The 19,253-nt window shown below is 37.0% G+C and overlaps 1 protein-coding gene and 1 long non-coding RNA gene across 3 annotated transcripts; one reads left to right on the plus strand and one right to left on the minus strand.

The window, feature by feature from the left end:
* The first annotated feature begins 233 nt into the window (after positions 1 to 233).
* On the plus strand, positions 234 to 5,065 carry LOC110885843. Its single transcript, XM_022133564.2, has 7 exons — positions 234 to 842; positions 1,827 to 2,134; positions 2,215 to 2,895; positions 3,424 to 3,552; positions 3,648 to 3,851; positions 4,369 to 4,569; positions 4,643 to 5,065. The coding sequence occupies exons 1-7, from the start codon at positions 575 to 577 to the stop codon at positions 4,763 to 4,765; spliced, it is 1,914 nt and encodes a 637-aa protein (XP_021989256.1). The 5' UTR covers positions 234 to 574; the 3' UTR covers positions 4,766 to 5,065.
* A 3,426-nt stretch (positions 5,066 to 8,491) lies between these two features.
* Positions 8,492 to 11,219, minus strand: LOC110882763. Of its 2 annotated transcripts, none has more exons than XR_002560206.2 (4): positions 11,036 to 11,219; positions 10,795 to 10,834; positions 9,890 to 10,056; positions 8,492 to 8,869 (listed from the first exon to the last, which is right to left on the minus strand). It is a non-coding gene; the product is annotated as an uncharacterized LOC110882763 (long non-coding RNA). The 2 variants fall into 2 exon arrangements; XR_002560205.2 differs by having other exon boundaries at positions 10,795 to 10,934.
* Positions 11,220 to 19,253: the final 8,034 nt, after the last annotated feature.

Below are 19,253 nucleotides of genomic sequence, written 5' to 3' on the forward strand. Positions count from 1 at the left end.
AACTCAGTTTGCTAATTGGATGAAAATGACAACAAAAATAAAACCTTAAAAACCCAGTTACAAATGGTTTCATTTTTAAATTAAAGTGACAAAAATTACCTAAACTTGAGAGCATTACTCAGTACAAAACCAAACAAAAAAAGATAAAAAAAAAAAAAAAAACTCACCAAAGTAAAGTACATAAATCAATAAAATAATAATGCATCAAACAATATTAATTCAAAAAAATACTCCCTTGTTGAAAAAGAAACAACACCAACAACCAACAAGAGAAAGAAAGAAAGAAACAGCTCCTCCTCCTCCTCCTCCGTCGAAACTAACCAAACCAGACTCCATTCTCTTCATCATCTTTCAAACCTTTTTCAAATTCCCCAATTTCAAACCCTAACCCTACCCATGCTCACTCTCTAAAACTCACCGGCGATCGCTCCACTTTTCATGGCGGATTCGCCGCACTCTCTTCCGCCATCGGCTAGGGTTTCATTCTTCCTCATTCTTCTATCTCAGATCTCCTCTTTCAGTCCGACTTGAATCAACGATTGTCGTCGGATTATTAGGTTTCACCGGCGGTGCTATGGCTGCCGGAAAAGGAGGACTGGTTGACAAGCTGTGGAGGTTTGTACGGACGGTTTATTTTATGGTGGTGATGATGACGTCACTACTGGTGTTATCGCTTCCGGTTTTGGTTGCAATTGGTGATGTGTTGGTGCCTTGTGTATTGATTTCGAGCTTTACGTGTGTTAATTGTTACGGTTTTAAAGAGCATTTGAGGAGATACTCGTTTAGAAGTTCGTTGACGGATGTTCCGGTGGTTTCGGTTATCAGATCTCTCATAATCACCTGTATGTATGCGATTCTTGTTAGTTAGTCTTGTTATTTTGGTTGAATTTGCTTTATACTGCAATTATTTTGATTATTTGTTAAAGTTATAGTTATTATTATAATGCATATATTTGTCTGTGTGTTTTGTATTGTTTTCTGTCGTTTATAATCAGCAATGAACTTCTAGCTACTGTAATTGTTTTAATTATTGATCAAAGTTACAGTTATCATTATCATAATGCACTTATCTGTCTGTGTTTTGTACTGTTTTATGTTAGTCTCTAATTGGCTATGAACTCCTAGCTACTGTAATTGTGCATTTGTATTTGCTGAGAAGAGTTTTATGACATGAGAACAGAGTTTGTGCTCATTTGTGAATTTGAAGTGTTCGGGTGTTTAGCAATTCTTCATGGTTTAGTGTAATTGTTATTTTCTGTCAATTTTGCACTGTAAACTTTAAAGTAAGGTATAATAATAGCTTGACAAGTGAAAGGTTCTATTACATGTGTGGATGCCAAATGTTGTTATACTGATGCTACTTTGTGACACATGTGTGTTTTGATATAATTGAGTTGTGCTTCTTTTCTGCATATAAAAGGGAAATTGTGATAATAATGTCATAGATAGTGCTTCTGTCCTCCTTGGTCTCATTGACTGGTTTTACCTTTTTCTTTAATGATTGTCATCTTTGCTAATCAGATGAGATAATTAAAGGAAATAAGATGTAGAAGTGTTTCTTTGAATTTTGGAGGTGTAGACATAAGACGGCTTGGTATCTTACTGTTAAAGCTTTTCATTTGGAGAAGACAAGAACATATATCTTGACAACATGAATTTCTTGAATTTCGTTTTCATTTTCATTTCCGGTTGATCTATAGATAATTTAGTCATTAATTTTTAAATATGTTTTTTCATCTGCATACCCGTGAGATATTAATACTACTGAAACTGAACTGGGACCTTTTTTAATGAGTAATTTATAAATCTTCCGTTTGTAATTTCAGGTGTTTATATGATCTGTGATGGTCCTGTGCTTTCACACGGGCAATATCTTGGCACGGTTACATTATGCTCCACCTTTTCAGTTCTTCTTTTATCAGTAAAAGTTTGCATTTTCACTGTCAATTCACAACTCGAAGCTGAAGCTTCATCCTCTCCTTCGAGAAAAAGACTTCATTTAAAGAAATCATGGGGGATGCCTGTATTATTTCTATCATCTGTGGTTTTCGCTCTTGGGCATATTGTCATTGCTTACCGCGCAAGCTGCAGAGCACGAAGAAAACTTATGCTTCACCGAATCGATCCCGAATCAGTAAGTATTAGAATAAGTACGGTACAATCTTTAATTCTAGTTTGGTTCTTCTTTTTCTTATTATAATTTCTTACTTGTAGGTTCTTTCAAGCAAGCTTTTATTTGCATCTGGGTACGCTAAAGTGCCAAGGTCACCAACTCCTGCTGGTCGAACACCAAAAAGTGACAGTGAAATTAAACGAAAACCGATGGGGCAAGGTCATAATGATGGTGAACTCCCGGTCAGATTACTTGCTGACGTGGACAGTCTATTCATGGGTTGCCAGGGTGTCACTCTACACTACAAACTTAGCATGCCTAGTCCACCTTCACGTACACTATCTTCTTCCCTGATCGAGAGGCCGTCATTAAATATAATCCCGAAAACACAATATCATCTTCGCAGGAGCTTTAGCAATCAAATTCACACGTCTCCTCTGTATACTCCGTTATTAGATGGTACTAATACTAATTCCCATGTACTTTCTGAAGAAATACCCGTTTTTAGTTTAAATGACGGGAATGATGAGCATGCAAGTATGGAACCTGTTCATCATTCGCTTGAACAAGTTCCTGAAGTAAATGGCCGGTTTGGGATTGTTCTGGTGCATGGGTTTGGTGGGGGTGTATTCTCGTGGAGGCATGTTATGGGTGACTTATCTAGACATGTTAATTGTGTTGTGGCGGCTTTTGACCGTCCCGGTTGGGGTTTGACTTCAAGACCGAGGCGAGAGGAATGGGAATCGAACAATCTTCCCAACCCGTACATGCTTGATACTCAGGTGAGTTATCGACATGTTCTAAATTTTTCATGATCATAGAGAAATGCCATTTTCGTCCCTGAGGTTTGGCTAGTTTTGCGACTTTCGTCTAAAGGTTTGTTTTTCCGCATCTGGATCCAAAAGGTTTAAAAATCTTGCCATTTTCATTCGACTCGTTATCTCCATCCATTTTTCTCGGTTAAGTCAGGGTATTTCCGTCTTTTTTGTTAACTTAAACGGCAATTCAGTCTTTTTCACTTTATGTACAAGTATTTAGCATAATGTACAAGTATTCACTTGAAGGGCAATTCGGTCTTTTTCACTTTATGTAAGTAAAAACCCGACTTAACGGAGATAAATGGATGGAGTTAACAAGGCGGATGAAAATGGCAAGATTTCAAACCTTTTGGATCCAGATGCTTAAAACAAACCTTTGGACGAAAGTCTCAAAACCGGCCAAACTCCGGGGACGAAAATGGCATTTTACTCTGATAATATGATCCTTTATTAAGCATACATCTTAACTGCATATTTGTAAATAATTTTCAGGTTGACATGCTTCTTTTGTTCTGTAAAGAAATGGGCCTTTCTTCTGTTGTGCTTGTTGGTCATGATGATGGAGGCATTCTTGCTATAAAGGCTGCACAAAGAGTGAAGGTGACTTCGAGTCTTATGGACGTAAGTTAACCAATTTTTGTATATTCTTTTGACATTTTTAAATCTTAAAATAAAAGAATGATTACATAATATATTAAGAAAAAAATTATTTTCAGGTGGAAATTAAAGGTGTAGTACTGCTGACAACAAATCTTTCAAGAGAAGTTGTTCCTGGATTTGCTAGAATACTCATGCGTACATCTTTAGGAAAGAAACACTTGGTTCGACCTTTGCTACGAACCGAAATTTCGCAGGTTGTTAACCGGCGGGCATGGTATGATGCTACCAAGCTAACAATGGATGTGTTAAGCCTTTACAAGGTACCTCGCTCTTTTTGAAACCAAGCGGATAAAGAGTAAAATGCCATTTTCGTCCCTGAGGTTTGGCCAGTTTTGCGACTTTCATCCAAAGGTTTGTTTTTCCGCATCTGGATCCAAAAGGTTTGAAATCTTGCCATTTTCATCCTGCTCATTAACTCCATCTGTTTTTCTCCATTAAGTCAGGGGTATTATCGTCTTTTTTTGTTAACTTAAAGGGCAATTTGATCTTTTTCACTTTATGTAAAAAGACCAAACACCGCTGAATAAAACCGAATTGCCTTTTAAGTCAACAAAAAGGACGGAAATACCCCTGAGTTATGGAGAAAAATGGATGGAGTTAACGAGCCGGATGAAAATGGCAAGATTTCAAACCTTTTGGATCCAGATGCGGAAAAACAAAACTTTGGACGAAAGTCGCAAAACTGGCCAAACCTCAAGGACGAAAATAGCATTTTACTCTTTTGTATATGTTTTCTATCTTAAAGTTATTGAGAGTGATGTTTTGGTATGATATCAGGCGCCACTATGTGTAGAAGGATGGGATGAAGCATTGCACGAAATTGGTAAGTTATCATCCGAAACAATTTTCACACAACAAAACGTATCGTTGCTGGTAAAAGCAGTGGACAACACACCACTTTTGGTTATTGCTGGAGCCGAAGACGCTCTCGTTCCTCTAAAATCCGTTCAAGCCATGGCATCCAAGTTTGTAAATTCTGTAAGTTTATTCTATTCTATTTCCATCACGGTCCCTTCATTTTCTTACTTTAACAATATTTACCCCTATGCAGAGGCTAGTAGCGATATCTGGTTGCGGTCATCTGCCTCACGAGGAGTGCCCGAAGGCGTTGCTTGCAGCTGTATTACCATTTATTAGCAAACTGTTAATTTCAGTAGATTCTGAAATCGAATAGGGGATCTTAGCAATAGGTTAATTTAAAATTTGGTGAGGTTTGTCGGGTGGGGTTTGAGGTTTGGTCTCTTTTATTCATCTCGAGAGGGACGGGTCAAATTCGCCTGTTTCTTTCGTGTATTTTTGATAAGTGGTTCTAAGTTTCGGGCGGGCTAAAGAGCGTGCTCTTACTCACGTGTAATTTGTTTACTCGTTTGTGGTTGGCATCAATCAAATTGTTTATATGCCTGTTGTGAAACGGTTAACTGTTCTACCTTTGTTGAATCAAGTTGTTTGTTATATAAGATACGCCAATTCATAATGCTTGTGATCATATGTCGTTAGACCATTACCAAGTAGGAAGGTTTTCTAAAAACAATGTCTGCTTTTACCAGATTTATAAAATTATTAACACTCACTACAATAACATATGTTGGACTAATCTGCCGTAAGTTTGGGTGAAAAGTGGCCGACTTACAAAGTTTGGGTAAAAAGTGACCGAGTTAGAAACATGTGGTTTTTTGAGATAGTTTATAATCTTAGTTTGTTTCTTGTTTATTAAGTTGTTAGGTTTATAAATAGGGGATTATTTTGTAAACCTAATGAATCGATCATTAACAACAATGGAGATAGTTTGATTATTTCTTATAGTTATTGGACCCTAAAAAATCAGATCTCTGGTTTCTTTACAAATATTTTAACTTAATATAGTTGTTAACGACTGTCGTCAGATTCAATCAAAAACCTAATTAAACTACGTAGATAGCGTAAGTAGGGTATCGTATTCACGGGGAATATGTGGTTAGTGTTTAACTAGAGAATTATTATATATTAAAGAAAAGCAACCCTCACCCAGAATTCCGATTGCAAGTTTAACACAAAAACCCATTTACATATTCATAACACCACATAGACATGACCTTGGAATTAATAACTTTGATTAGTTATTAGGGATAGTTTTTAAGATTCACCATACAACCTAATAACCCATTTAATTACACCAATTTACCAACTCGCTAACAACGCAAGTATGTTGCCAATACGCTTGATAAACGCCAAACAATTCAAATATAATAAACGTTTCACAAAATCAACACAAGTGGTCAAGATGTACCAGGTAATAAGAATCAGAAAAACAAAGTTTAATGTGAAAATCTAGAAATCAATAATCCGGGGAAAGTCACATAAGATAAAGGTAAAGTCCTCCAAGTTTCAGATTCTAGGTTTACACCAAACTCGGTTTAATCATTAATTGGACACCATGGTGCTGAAAAGTTGGTTAATTTAAGTGGTATGCAAATAGTATAAATTACCTAACTCATCAAATTGTTTATAGATGTCATCAATGTCAAAACAAATCCAAATATAAATAAACCTAAGAAAAGTGTTCAACCCTACGAACCGTTCACTTAGAGAAAGCCACCTAGCCGCTCATGCCTTAAACCGTATACAGGCGTACAGCTGCCAAAAGGCGGCTGCCCTTCCTGCGTCCCTCTGCCTTCCTTCAAACTCCCAACTCTCCTCCAAAAATTGCCGTCCAAGTATTATTTTTCAATTCAGCCGTAAAAAAAAGCCTTATTTATTCCTAAAGAAGTGCACCGACTTCCCTTTACAATTGCATGGGCTCATGATCACCGTTAAATTTAATTCAACATTTTCCTTTGCAACCCTTAGGCCTTAGCCCATTACTAATTTGTAATGTCACCAATCCATACTTCAATTCATGTGAACTCCAAGTCTGCAACTGACATTTGTGAATACCATCATTAGAAACTATTTAATTATACAATATAACTTCTCTATAACCTATAAAATACAAAAACACACAAATAAATAATAAAAACTAATAAAAAATATACAAAATAAATACAATTACATTATAAGATAAAATGTGGTACTATTACTAGCACATCAGTTGTCATTTATTTTTTCTTTTCTTATATATTTTATGAGAGTAAAATAAGTTAAATGAATAACAATTGTGTCGTCATTTATTCTCAGGGCCTGGGCCTGGCCTGATACGAATTTGAATTATTTTTTACCACGTAAGTAAAGATGACATACTTTTAGTTTTCTTTAATGATACAAATGTATGTTAAAGGCATGTTTGGCTAAGCTTATTAGAGTTAAAAAGAACTTTTGGGAAAAAGACTTTTGGGAAAAAGACTTTTTGAAAAGGAGTTTTTAAAAAAAGTGTTTGAATTAGCTTATGGGGTGGGAAAAGCCAATAAGTCAATAAGTTGTTTTTTAAAAAGTGTTTGGCTTAGCTTATATGATATAAGGCCGTGGGGTATGGTGGGGCGGGGGTTGGGACTTGGGTTGGGCATTTGGTGACACGTGTCCGCGGAGCCAGCCCACTGCCGAGTTACGTGTACGCGGGGTATGGCGGGGCTTGGGTTGGGTGAACCGCGTGGCATAAATGGTATTTTTTTCAAAATTTAAAACAAACACCCGCCTGACGTGGCGGGGTGAGCAAATCAGAGTCCGCCAGCTCGCTTGGCCAAACCGCCCCACGCCCGGCTTGAAACCCAAGCCCCAAGGGCCACGCCACAAACCCAAGCCCACCCGGGGTGGTGACTTGGACGTTTTACCCCAACCCACACCAAAAGTCCCGCCCCATACCCCACGGCCTAAGGGGGTAAATAAGGGGTATATTGGTAATTTCACTACAAGAAAATGAGTCTATTGCAACCCCAACAAAATGTTGCATTAGCCCTTAAAAAGGTTGCATTAGACCTAATGCAACCTTTTATCAAAAGCTGCATTAGGTGAAGTTGCATTAGACCTAATGCAACTGTTTTTTAAGCTAATGCGACCTTTTTTTATAAGGTTGCATTTAATATTCAAAGGCAACCTTTTTTAGATGTAACCTTTTTATATGCTAAGGCAACTTTTTTACTTTAAAATGCAATCTTTATTACATTCAAATGTAACCTTTGCTACCTCAATTGCAACATTTACTATATTTAAAAGCAACCTTTATTACACTCAAATGCAACACTTTTTTAAGATTCTAGTTACAACAAATGCAACTTTTTTATAGTCAAATGCAACTTTTTTAGATTATTGTATAAAGTACTAACATTAACAAAGTATAAATTAGCAACATTTGTATGCATATAGGTATGTACATCATGCTTTGGGAGGTTTTCAAAAAAAAAATTTCAATGTTTCACTTTTGACCCAAAACTTATTGTTTTTCTACTTTTAACACCAAAAGTTTTCATCTCTTGCAATTTTACATCACAACTTTTGTACTTTCAACTTTGATCCCCACACTTTTCATATTTCGCAAATTTTTTGTTTTAAATTTTGCGAGTTAACACGGCGTAACGTGTGTGTGGTTCAACGTTTTAACATTTCGTTTTAACGCTTCGTACTAGATTTTGCGAGTTAACACGGCTCAAAGTGCACGTGTGGTATAACGTTTTTACGTTGTCTATCTTTTCCCCGTTTGACAGGTTCGTTACAACGCGTGGGGTCCTAAATCGACTTAATTATTATTTTCTATGTTTTATGTTGCAGTTTAATTTCTTCCCATTAACACACCGTAATTTCAGTATTGATTGTCGCTGGCGGTGGTGTGGCAATGATGCTATTCGGCACGACTTTACGCCCCGCCGCATTGCGGCGGGTGGTAAATCTAGTTCTTATTAATATGCAACAATATATCAATTACACCAACACAACAATAATAACATGAATATAATATATAATCTTATATCATAATTTAACATATATCCAAACTTACAATAACAATGTAGTCAAAATAACATCGCCAATTACTATTACAATGATAAAAGATAACTGAAACTTGATACGCATCTCTAAGATCCTGAAGTAGTCCATTAGGCAGGTTTTCCATCATAATCCGGATCGTGGCTTCAAGTTTTCTCGTTGGCTCTTTGTTTTTTCAATGATAAAAGCCGAACATGACCATCATGCATGGTTCCCACTACGATAATAAATGCCTGCCTTGTCAGCACCATCCATTTTATCATCATTTTTTTTAGTAACAACTCTGCTATAAAGTTGAATGTAACCATCATACTCCTTGTTAATTACAACTGTAAAAGGATAAACCAAGGCATTTCCATCTTCCAAGTCTATAGTTCTCCATTTGCTCCTTGAAAAGAGAATAAGAATATATTTCAAAAAAGTAACTAATAAACCAACAATACAAGTTATTTGTTGAGAAAAACATAAAACAAAAACAAGGAACTAACTTTTAGAAGTCAATACATAGGGAATGCTTCTCGTTTTAGTTATTTGCAAATGCCATACCATCCACTTCTTCAAATTCACCATCTAGGTCAACCTCTTGCTATTTCAAATAATCAAATAGTAGAAACAAAACATATACTAACTTCTTGTAATTTGATCTGGGTATAATACAACTTGTCGCACAACCAGTGTAACCCATTCATCTCAATGAAACAAACAAATTCTAAATGAGTCAACATGTTTATGAATGAGTCAACAGGTTGCCCTTATAGAACAAAAATATTTTCTACTCAAATTTTAAACAAGTCAACAAACAGGCTAACCTAAACACATCCTAAAAACAATGGTATGTAAATATTACTTAAAAGCAACAAAAAAATGAATGATAGGATGCCCATTGCCAAAGGCGGTATAGTGGGTCAAGTGGCTTGAAAGTCTTTCAAAAGTGTTAGTGATTTGTTCATATGGATAGGTTTTTAACTTACTATTTTAGTAACAAAAGTTTGAAATAGTATTTAATCCTATAGTTACTTGTAAAAATGGACAAGTCGAGCTTGAGCCCAAGCTCTCTTAATGTTAAACGAGCCGGGCTCGAGCCTAGAGGTGCTTGGCTTGGCTCGTTTACACCCCTATAATCATGGGTAGTTCCTAAATTGATGCTAACTCAAGAGTCTTGTCAAATATTTTGTACATTGAGGATAACATAGAAAATATATAATGCGAAATGTCATCAAAACTAAAGCACATTTAAGTCACAGCTCACAGAGTATAGAAGTGTGAACAAAGTCATCATCAAGCCACATGACAATTTCAAGTTTTCAACATACATAGATTGAAAATATGAATTCAAAAAAAGACGCTTTACCAGTTCAATTGAAAAAAAAAAATAGAAACATCAACACATTAGAAGTTAACTTTATACCTTATCAGTCTTATCCCAGATTCCTCCTCAAACCAAAAGGTTCATCTCTATAATCTAATAATCCACGCAACATCCTTAATAGAAGCATCATGCATAGCAACAGATATTGGTTGGCCACTAGAGATAACTGTTGGTCAATCATCCTTCCAAAGTCCGAACAAAAAATCCTACAAGTACGAATCCAAAATGGAAATTGAGAAAAAAATAATTAAGAAATATAAATCAAAGAAACAAATCTGTACAGAATGTAAAAGCTTGCAATTGGTAAAAGGCACAAAATTATAGCAAATAGGCTAATATGATCAAGTTCTATAAGCTTTTTTAAAATAAATAAAGGTAATTATATTTAAATACATCTGTAGTACCTAATACCCTTTAATTCAAATCTTTCACAAACTTCTCATCAGGCCCGCATATAAATCCTTACTTGCTAATTAATCAAATCGAAAAACAATAAACTTTAGTCTATTTCACAATTGAGCATTCAGTCTTTATATATTGCATCTTATAGAATATTAGACACTACATTAAACACAGGGCTATATTAGGTTTAAGTTTAAAAATCCAGTGACGTCCTAACATCGGTGGCCCAGACATCTGTACTATATATATATATATAGGGTAGGGTTCACGCGAGAACCACCTTTATTGCGAGAACCAATGTGAACACAACAAAATAAACCCACTACCCCACCACCCAAAACCTAAAAAAAGTCTAATTTTGATGAAACATACCCTATTGCATCATCTACATATGCCGCCATTTTCTTTATTAAATTGTGAAGACCACTGTGTTTTCAACACTCACTCAGACATTTTATCAAACACCTTGTAGGCATTCATTCAACATACTATAGAAAACCTATACTTTGTTGTTCAATAGCCATTTATAGAAAAACATATACCTGATATCCACTACTACTTCAGGTGGATCCCTCTCAAGACCTGAAATAGTACATCAAAATTTTAGTTGAACTTTGGAAGTTTCAAATGTAGGATTTGCAGTTGCTTCAATACTTGAAGCCTTGGCCACAAATGAAGTACCCTAAGATATAAGAACGATGCCTGTGTTAAAATGCACGAACACAGAGATTCATATTCGAAACCGAATTAGAGTTGTAGAAAAAAAAAAAGATGATAAATCACCGGAATGTCATCGCCGAACCATGCCGCTGAGATGATGTCGTCATTCAATGTGGTTGAGAACAAAAGCGGGAAGGTAAATCTATCATTTGGGGAGGCTCAGAAACAATAAACAACAGAATAAGCAATCCATGTAGGGTTAGGGTTGAGAATATCAAATTTGACGGAGGGAAAGAGAATCTGGGGCGGGATTTTAGAGCGGTGGAAATTTTAATATTTAAATTTTAAGTGATAACTGCAAGTAAAGTTTTATAGAAAAAAATGTTTAATTCATAAAATTAAATAGTTTTAGTATACTATAAACAATTAAATAGTTTAAGTATGCTATAAACAAATAAAACTAATTTATAAAAAATAATATTTTAGAAAACTAATTAAAAAGGAAGTTAGATATTTTTTCACGATTATCATTTATAAGAAATTTGATAAATTTGTTATTGTTTTACTTTCATTTAACAAGTTTAGATTTCGTGATGGGATTGTTTCAAAGTTGAAAATTGTTTCATAAAATTTAAATTGAAATAATATTTCATTAAAATAAAGTTTGTCCCAAAAAATTTATAAGTGCAACCTCCTAACAGAAGTTATCCATTCACATATTTATATTTTATGTTTTGCATCCTTTTTTAAAAGTTGCATTTAAGATTTAATAAATGTAACATTTTAACAAAAGTTGCTATTTTTTATAAACTTTGCAACACTTCGATTAAAAGGTTGCATTGGTTATTAAATTTTGTAACTTTTTAATAAAAGGTTGCTTTTTAATAATATTTTGCAACTTTTTTATTAAAAAAGTTGCATTAGATGTTTTAAAGCAACCTTTATGTTAAACAAAGTTTCATTAAAGTCAAATGCAACACTATTAAAAAAAGTTGCATATAAAAAGTTGCATTAGCCTCATTTTCTAGTAGTGTTTGAAGCTTGAAAAGTTATAAGCTGGCCAAGAAGTCACAATATTGTGACTTCTTAAAAACTCCTTTTCATTCATCTCAATAAGCCATTTTCAAAAGCACTTTTTAATTTGCCAAACACTAAAATGACTTATTGCTTTTTGATTAAGCCAATAAGTCAATAAGTTACTTTGAAAAGCTTAGCCAAACATGCTCTAATTGGCATTCGTATGTTTTAAATGATTATTTACGTACAATGTTAAAAGATTAGAAATTATAACATGCACAATTCACAATTATGTTCACTTCATGCTCTTTGTTGTCGCTGCACTTGAATACTTGATTATATTTCTGAATCAATATTAGTTGATTAGGTATGGATCCACTTGAGTCTTGAATATTTCTTTATTTGTGTAACTACTAGAAATAGATCATTTTGTTATAGTATTTTTTTTTTTTCATTTTCATTACAAATAGCATCCTATTACTATTTTTACTTGCAAATTTATATTTAAGGGCCCACTTTTTCTATTCGCACAGGGCCTTCGAAGGCGCAAGCATTCTCAGGGAAGGCCTTGTCCATCAGTGTATGCTAAAGGGCTTGTAGTCTAGTGCTATCAAGATGTATAGTAAATGTGTTTCTCTTCAAGTGGTTGGAATATTTAGTTTTGTGATAGAACATTGTTGCAGATTTAAGAGTATATTTAGAGGGTGTATATTTAGAGGTGTTATATACTGATTCGAGATGGTCATGCTCCTAAAAGATAAAGTTAACTAGAGATGGCTAGTCTCCAAAGAAAAATAGATACGAACAACACTAGTTTGATTCAATTTTCTTATATACTCTAAAACATGCGTAAATATAGTAAATATAGTTGAAAGTGATGCAAAACATGGTAAAGAAAATGCAGAAAATCAAGGAGATCATGGGTGTTAACTACCTATAAATCCTTAGTATTGAAGAGTGGCAAAACATGGGTGAAACTGATTGCTAAAAAGAAATAAATAAAAAATCTTAAAACAAATAAATGAACTAGTTATCGTATATTATGCAGTGGTGAAAACTAGTGACTCAACGAAAAAGTTGAGGGTAATGCAAGCTAAAAATTTATTAAAGGAACCGATATATAAAACGAAGAAGGAAAAAAAAAAACTTTTGTACTAAAAATATACTTTGCTAAGAAAATTAAAGGTATTGCAGGCTACCCATTCCTCTATCCTTTATCCATCATGGTTTTGTTGGAAATTTATAAAAGAGTAAACTTCCGTTTTGCTCCCTGTGGTTTGGTCACTTTAACGGTTTTGCTCCAAACCTTTAAAAATAGCCATTTTACTCCCTGATGTTTCGGTTTTTTTGCCAGCTTGCTCCCCGTCTCTAACTCCATCCAAATTGTTTGTTTTTTCATTTTGCTCCCTGCAGGGAGCAAACTGGCAACAAAACCAAAACATCAGGGAGTAAAATGGCTATTTTTAAAGGTTTGGAGCAAAACCGTTAAAGTGACCAAACCACAGGGAGCAAAACGGAAGTTTACTCTTTATAAAAATAGCCTTTTTAACAAATATAGGAAAATGATTTTTTCCTATTTTGAACTAGAAATAAATATAATAAAATGAGCGGGTTTATATATTTATTTGTGGGTTTGTGTTTTATGTCGGAAGAGCTTCGCAACGAACTAAACCACGTCCAAAACGGAGCTAAGATAAATGAGATATCGATGCTCAAAGTTTGGTGTTTGAAACTTGAATGCTGGAAAAAGTGGGAAAGTGTCACCTTGTCCCACATCGGATAAAAGATGGAACTTAAAGGGGTATTTAAGTGAAACTCTCCATCCTTATTGTTTCATGGAAGCACTCACTAGTGTACTCGCGAAGGGTGCGGAGCACCCTAACTCGCACTCACACACGCACTCGCCCACCCGCGCGTGGCGTGGGCGATGTGGCGCTTTGATGGCGCACTTCGCACGCTCGCATCGCCGCGAGCCGCTTGAGAGCCGCCTTTGTATTTTTGACCGCGTGCGCGTGGTGGAGCAAGGGCTGCAAGGACCAGGTGGTTGGTAACGTCGGATGCATGCGCATGACCCTGGTGGGTCCGCACGCAGTGGCGCATGACGTGGCACTCATGCGCGCACGCGCGCGAGTACACATGGCGTGATGGCGCGCACTGGCGCATGGTGCATGGGCACTGAGGTGATGTGCGCGGCGCACCTAAGTGAGCCAAAACGGCGCGACTGTGTGGCGTGCTCGTAGAGGCTACCAGGTGACGTGGCACACGCGCGCAGGTGCGCATGGGACTGAGGCGCACGCGCGCATAGCAGTGAGCCAAATGGACGCACCGCGCATGAGGGTGCAGACCTGCGCGCGCGCACGCGCAGAAGCTTCCAGCAGCAGTTAACGTTGTGTAGTTACGTTTCAGCATTCGAAACTGACAAAGTTAATGCGTTTGACTGAGAATTAAGTGACGAATTAAAGTGCATTAAAGACGTCTAATGCAGTTTAATTCTCCCATTTAATTTATTTTTCAGTTTTGAGTTCAACCTGGTATATAAATAGGAGGCTCCTTTCACCAGATTAGATACACCAAATCAACCAGCTCTAATCTTTCTCTCTCACGTAATTTTTCATCTTCTCTCAAGAAGCAAGGTACACCTTCGGGTTGGAGTCAAGACCGGCAGTGCAACTGCTTGCGGCTGTTGTATCCTGGAAACAAACGTGTTCTCCTGGGAGACACGGAATTTGTTTTAAGGGACCCGTGCCTAACACGATCCTCAACCAAGAACAATTTTTCTGTTCGAGTTTTTCTGTTCTTGTATTTTCTTTTTCAGTTGTAATTTGTACTGTAATTTTATTTCATTCTGATTTGTTTCTGTAATTCAAGTTAATAAAAGAATTTTATTTATTTTGCACGAACGGATTCCTACAATCTTAAAACAAATTTTTTAAAACACCGTTCGTGTAGAATCACAAACATTTTCTGCTGTGAATTCGAACCAGTTTTGAATTCAGACAGTTGTGTTTTAAAAAACAGATTTTTCTTTTCTCTGTTTTGATTCAAAGGGGCGACTTTGTCAAAACAGAACTCTGTTCTTCTACTCCTTCTTCGTCTTTGGGTTCTAAGATCTTCTCTTGTAGTCTTCAAAGTTGGACTTAGAAGCTACGAGGCTGATTTTGTTACTCATCGATTTTGTTAGTAAAATAATAAATCAACACATTTATTATTGTAACAAATTTATTAACTTGGTTTGTGGAATTTTTCAGAATGTCGTCTGAAAATACCAACGTCAACGTTGTTGTCGGTACCCCTGCCAACACTGTGGGAGCGTCCACAGTGGAGAATCATGCTGAACGACCCGAGAAGTTCTCGGGTCTCCACTTCAAAAGGTGGCAACAGAAGATGTTCTTCTACTTGACCACCATGAACCTTGCGAGGTTCTTGACGAAAACCGCTCCCCAACCTGCGGAAGGGGAGACCGACAAAGGGTTGAAAAGTCTTTTGGTCCAGACTTCATGAGCTATATGGTTGAGGGTGAGCCCAATACCTACCGCGAGGCAGTTACCTCCGCGGAAGGACCTCAATGGCAAGAAGTTAAGAATGAAATTGATTCTATATTGCAAAATCATACTTAGGAGTTAGTAGATCTTCCACCTGGTTGCAAACCACTTGGATATCGTTGGATATTCAAAAGGAAGATGAAAGCTGACGGAAGTATTGATAAATACAAGACAAGGTTAGTGATCAAAGGATTTAGACAAAAGGAGGGTCTAGACTACTTTGATACTTACTCGCTTGTAACGCGAATAACCTCTATACGATTGGTTTTTGCAATTGCGGCTCTAAGAAATTTGGAAGTTCACCAAATGGATGTAAAGACCGCATTTCTAAATGGCGATTTAGAAGAAGAAATTTACATGGAACAACCCGAGGGTTTTTCCGCCCCAGGTAACGAGGGCAAAGTATGTAAATTGGTCAAGTCTTTGTATGGCTTGAAGCAAGCTCCAAAACTATGGCACTAAAAGTTTGATCATGTCATGATTGACAATGGTTTCAAAATAAATGAGTGCGACAAGTGTGTTTATTTTAAAGACACACCAAGAGGTTATGTGATTTTATGTCTTTATGTAGTTGATATGCTTATCATTGGGAGTAATGATAACATGATCAACTCAACAAAATACATGTTGAAATCAAGGTTTGACATGAAAGACATGGGTCTCGCGGATGTGATTCTTGGAGTAAAAATCACTAGAACCCAAAATGGTCTTGTGTTGAGTCAATCTCACTACGTGGACAAGATCCTTGGGAAATTCAATTCGGATGATACGAGTATAGCTCGCACTCCAATTGATAATACCCAACGCCTAAGGAAGAATAGAGGCGAGAGTGTTTCTCAGTTAGAGTACTCAAGGATCATTGGTAGTCTCATGTATCTAATGACATGTACTAGACCCGACTTAGCATATGCTATAAGCAGGCTAAGTAGATACACCAGCAATCCGAGCGAGGATCATTGGAAAGCTATCACGAGGGTGCTCAGATACATAAGATACACGAGAGACTATGGATTGCATTATACCGGTGATCCGGCAGTGATCGAAGGATGCACTGACGCGAATTGGATATCGGATATAAAAGATCATAGATCAACAAGTGGATATGTGTTTACACTTGCTGGCGCAGCTATAGCTTGGAAGTCTTCCAAGCAAATGGTTATAGCTAGATCTACGATGGAATCCGAATTCGTCGCTTTAGATAAAAGCGGGGAAGAGGCGGAGTGGCTACGTCAATTTGTGGAAGATATTCCAAGATGGCCAAAGCCGTTGACAGCAACTTGCATACATTGTGACAATCAGTCTGCTCTTGCCAGAGCACAAAGCATGATGTACAATGGCAGATCAAGGCACATTCGACGTAGACACAACACGGTACGACAACTTATCTCAACGGGTGTGATCTCAGTTGACTATGTTAGGTCAAATGAGAACATTGCGGACCCGTTAACAAAAGGCTTAAGCACAGATAAGGTGTATAGGTTGTCAAGAGGAATGGGACTAAAGCCCATAGATGAAGGGAATATGAGGGAAACCTAACCTAGTTGACTAGAGATCCCAAGATCTAGGTTCAATAGGCAAACTTAATCATAAACCCAAAGGGAGTCACTGTGGGGGGTGCCCCAAAATTCACAAAGGGAGTTGTATACTTCCTAGTCCATTCCAATCAGTGACATGAATGAAAGGTTAAGCATGTTGAGGTTAAGGATTTTGAGGAAATCCAAGATTAACCATGATGTTTTTAATGATTCAGAGGAATCATGATATGTTTATAACTATACATATTTTTCGTATCGAATTCCTTACATTCTGATGATTTTGGATGTGGTTTTCTCGCGATTTGGATACTTAATTGTTTAAATTATGGATTTGCAGGAATTGATGATAAACCTGCTAATTTCGCGGTGAAAACAGAAGAAAAATGGTGCAGCGAAAGGAACACGGAAAGACGTGTCGGAAAAGCAAGGAAAAAATAAAATAATGCTGTACAGGACCCTTTACGGACCGTAAGACCTGGTCTTTACGGTCCGCAAGGGGGGGCGCGCACCCGGATTGACCTAGTAGCTTACGGATCGCAAGGCTTTCACCATACGGTCCGTAAGGGGATCGTATTTCGCAAAAAAATTATAAAACCAAGGCAGCCGATTAGGGTTTGGGCATTCACGCAACACAGGCGGCATTGGAGCATTCTTGGGCGATTGTGAGGCATCTTGAAGCTGTGCAAGAGTCGTGGAAGCTTTCGGTTCGAGTTTGGAGCGTTTCGGGTTCGTTAAACATTAGTTTTTTGGTTTCTTTTCGTCTTGAACTATGAATTCAGTTGTTTTCAGACCTTGTTTTGTTGATTTATTGAATATTATGAGTAGCTAAACTTCACAACTACCTAGGTTTTGATGAACTAGAAGATTGTAATGCGTTTGTGACATGTTTTCGGTTATTTGATGTGATTTACATAACTTTGCTTTGATATTGATCTTGATATTGCATGTTGGTATATTTTGATTGTTTTATTAGTCAATAAATTCAGCGGTTTAGGCACGAAGAAATTCCCCCTAGACTTAGAATTTAATCTAATTCGGTTATCTTAGGATTTTCGGGTTAGGTATTGTGTTGAGAAATTGACCAAGTTGACTAATAATTAAAATCACGATATTAAAACTTGCATCCTCATCTTGTGACTCGAAAGACGATTAGGGTGAGCTAGGTTATTAGCTAATTATTGGTGGGTAGATTGGGTGACCGATAGCTCGGGCTCGTTTATTACATCGTAATTAGGGTTTCCTAGGATTTCAATTATGAAAGTTGGGTTTGCTTTGCGATTTTGGGATCTTCTCTTAACATAACTGTCTCTGAGGTCAATAGGATTCTATTTTCGTAGGACTTGGTATCGATAGCTCGAGCCGGTTCGTTCTAGCACTTCACATTTAGTCTTGCTTTCTTGTTTGGGACATCTCTAGCGGGGGGTCAATCGAGGGAAATAGATATTTAACCGTTATCATTGTCACATTAGCATTGCATGATTCTAAGGATTCGACACCTAGGTAGCCTTTATCTCATATATATTTGATCACAATTATCTCGCGTGTTTGCTTCGTTTGTCTTTTTGGTTCCTACGTTTTCTTGCTTATTTTAGTTATTAATTAATTATTTAAAATCACTCAAAACAAATCTAAAAATTTGACTACTTATTTGATAGAGGTTCATTATCTAGAGTTTGCATATAGTGTCCACGGATTGATATCCGGTCTTGCCATCTACACTACATTGCGACCGGTGCACTTGCCGATTGTGTGTGGTTTAGGTTGTGATTCCATTTTTAAAACTTGTTCGAATTTAATATACACATTTTCACACATCAAGTTTTTGGCGCCGTTGCCGGGGACACTGGCACTTTAGAGAACGACCCGAGTCGTCTATTTAGTCGTTTACTTGCTTTCGTAGATTTCCATTGCCTTTAGGTGCCTTTTGCTTGCAACTTGTGCCTTTAGGGTTAGATTTGCTTTAGTATTTAGTTAAGTAATCTTTTTCATTGTATGCACCACACTCGTTCACAGGGGCCACCTTCGTTTGCTGCTTCGTCTGAGCCCGAGTGAGATTTCCACGAGCGCCTTCGCACTTTCCGAGCTAGTCAGGTACACATTCCATCTTCTGCTTTCACTATGGGTGATGCCGATCCCCCTGCTAGGAGAGTCGTCGCTGACTACGCCAGGCCGCACGTGGCCAATGCTCGATCCAGCATTACCCGACCCGCTATCGGGGTTAATCGCTGGCAGATTCCACCCCAGATC

The sequence above is a fragment of the Helianthus annuus genome, chromosome 10, assembly GCF_002127325.2.
Source record: "Helianthus annuus cultivar XRQ/B chromosome 10, HanXRQr2.0-SUNRISE, whole genome shotgun sequence".
Taxonomy (NCBI): domain Eukaryota; kingdom Viridiplantae; phylum Streptophyta; class Magnoliopsida; order Asterales; family Asteraceae; genus Helianthus; species Helianthus annuus.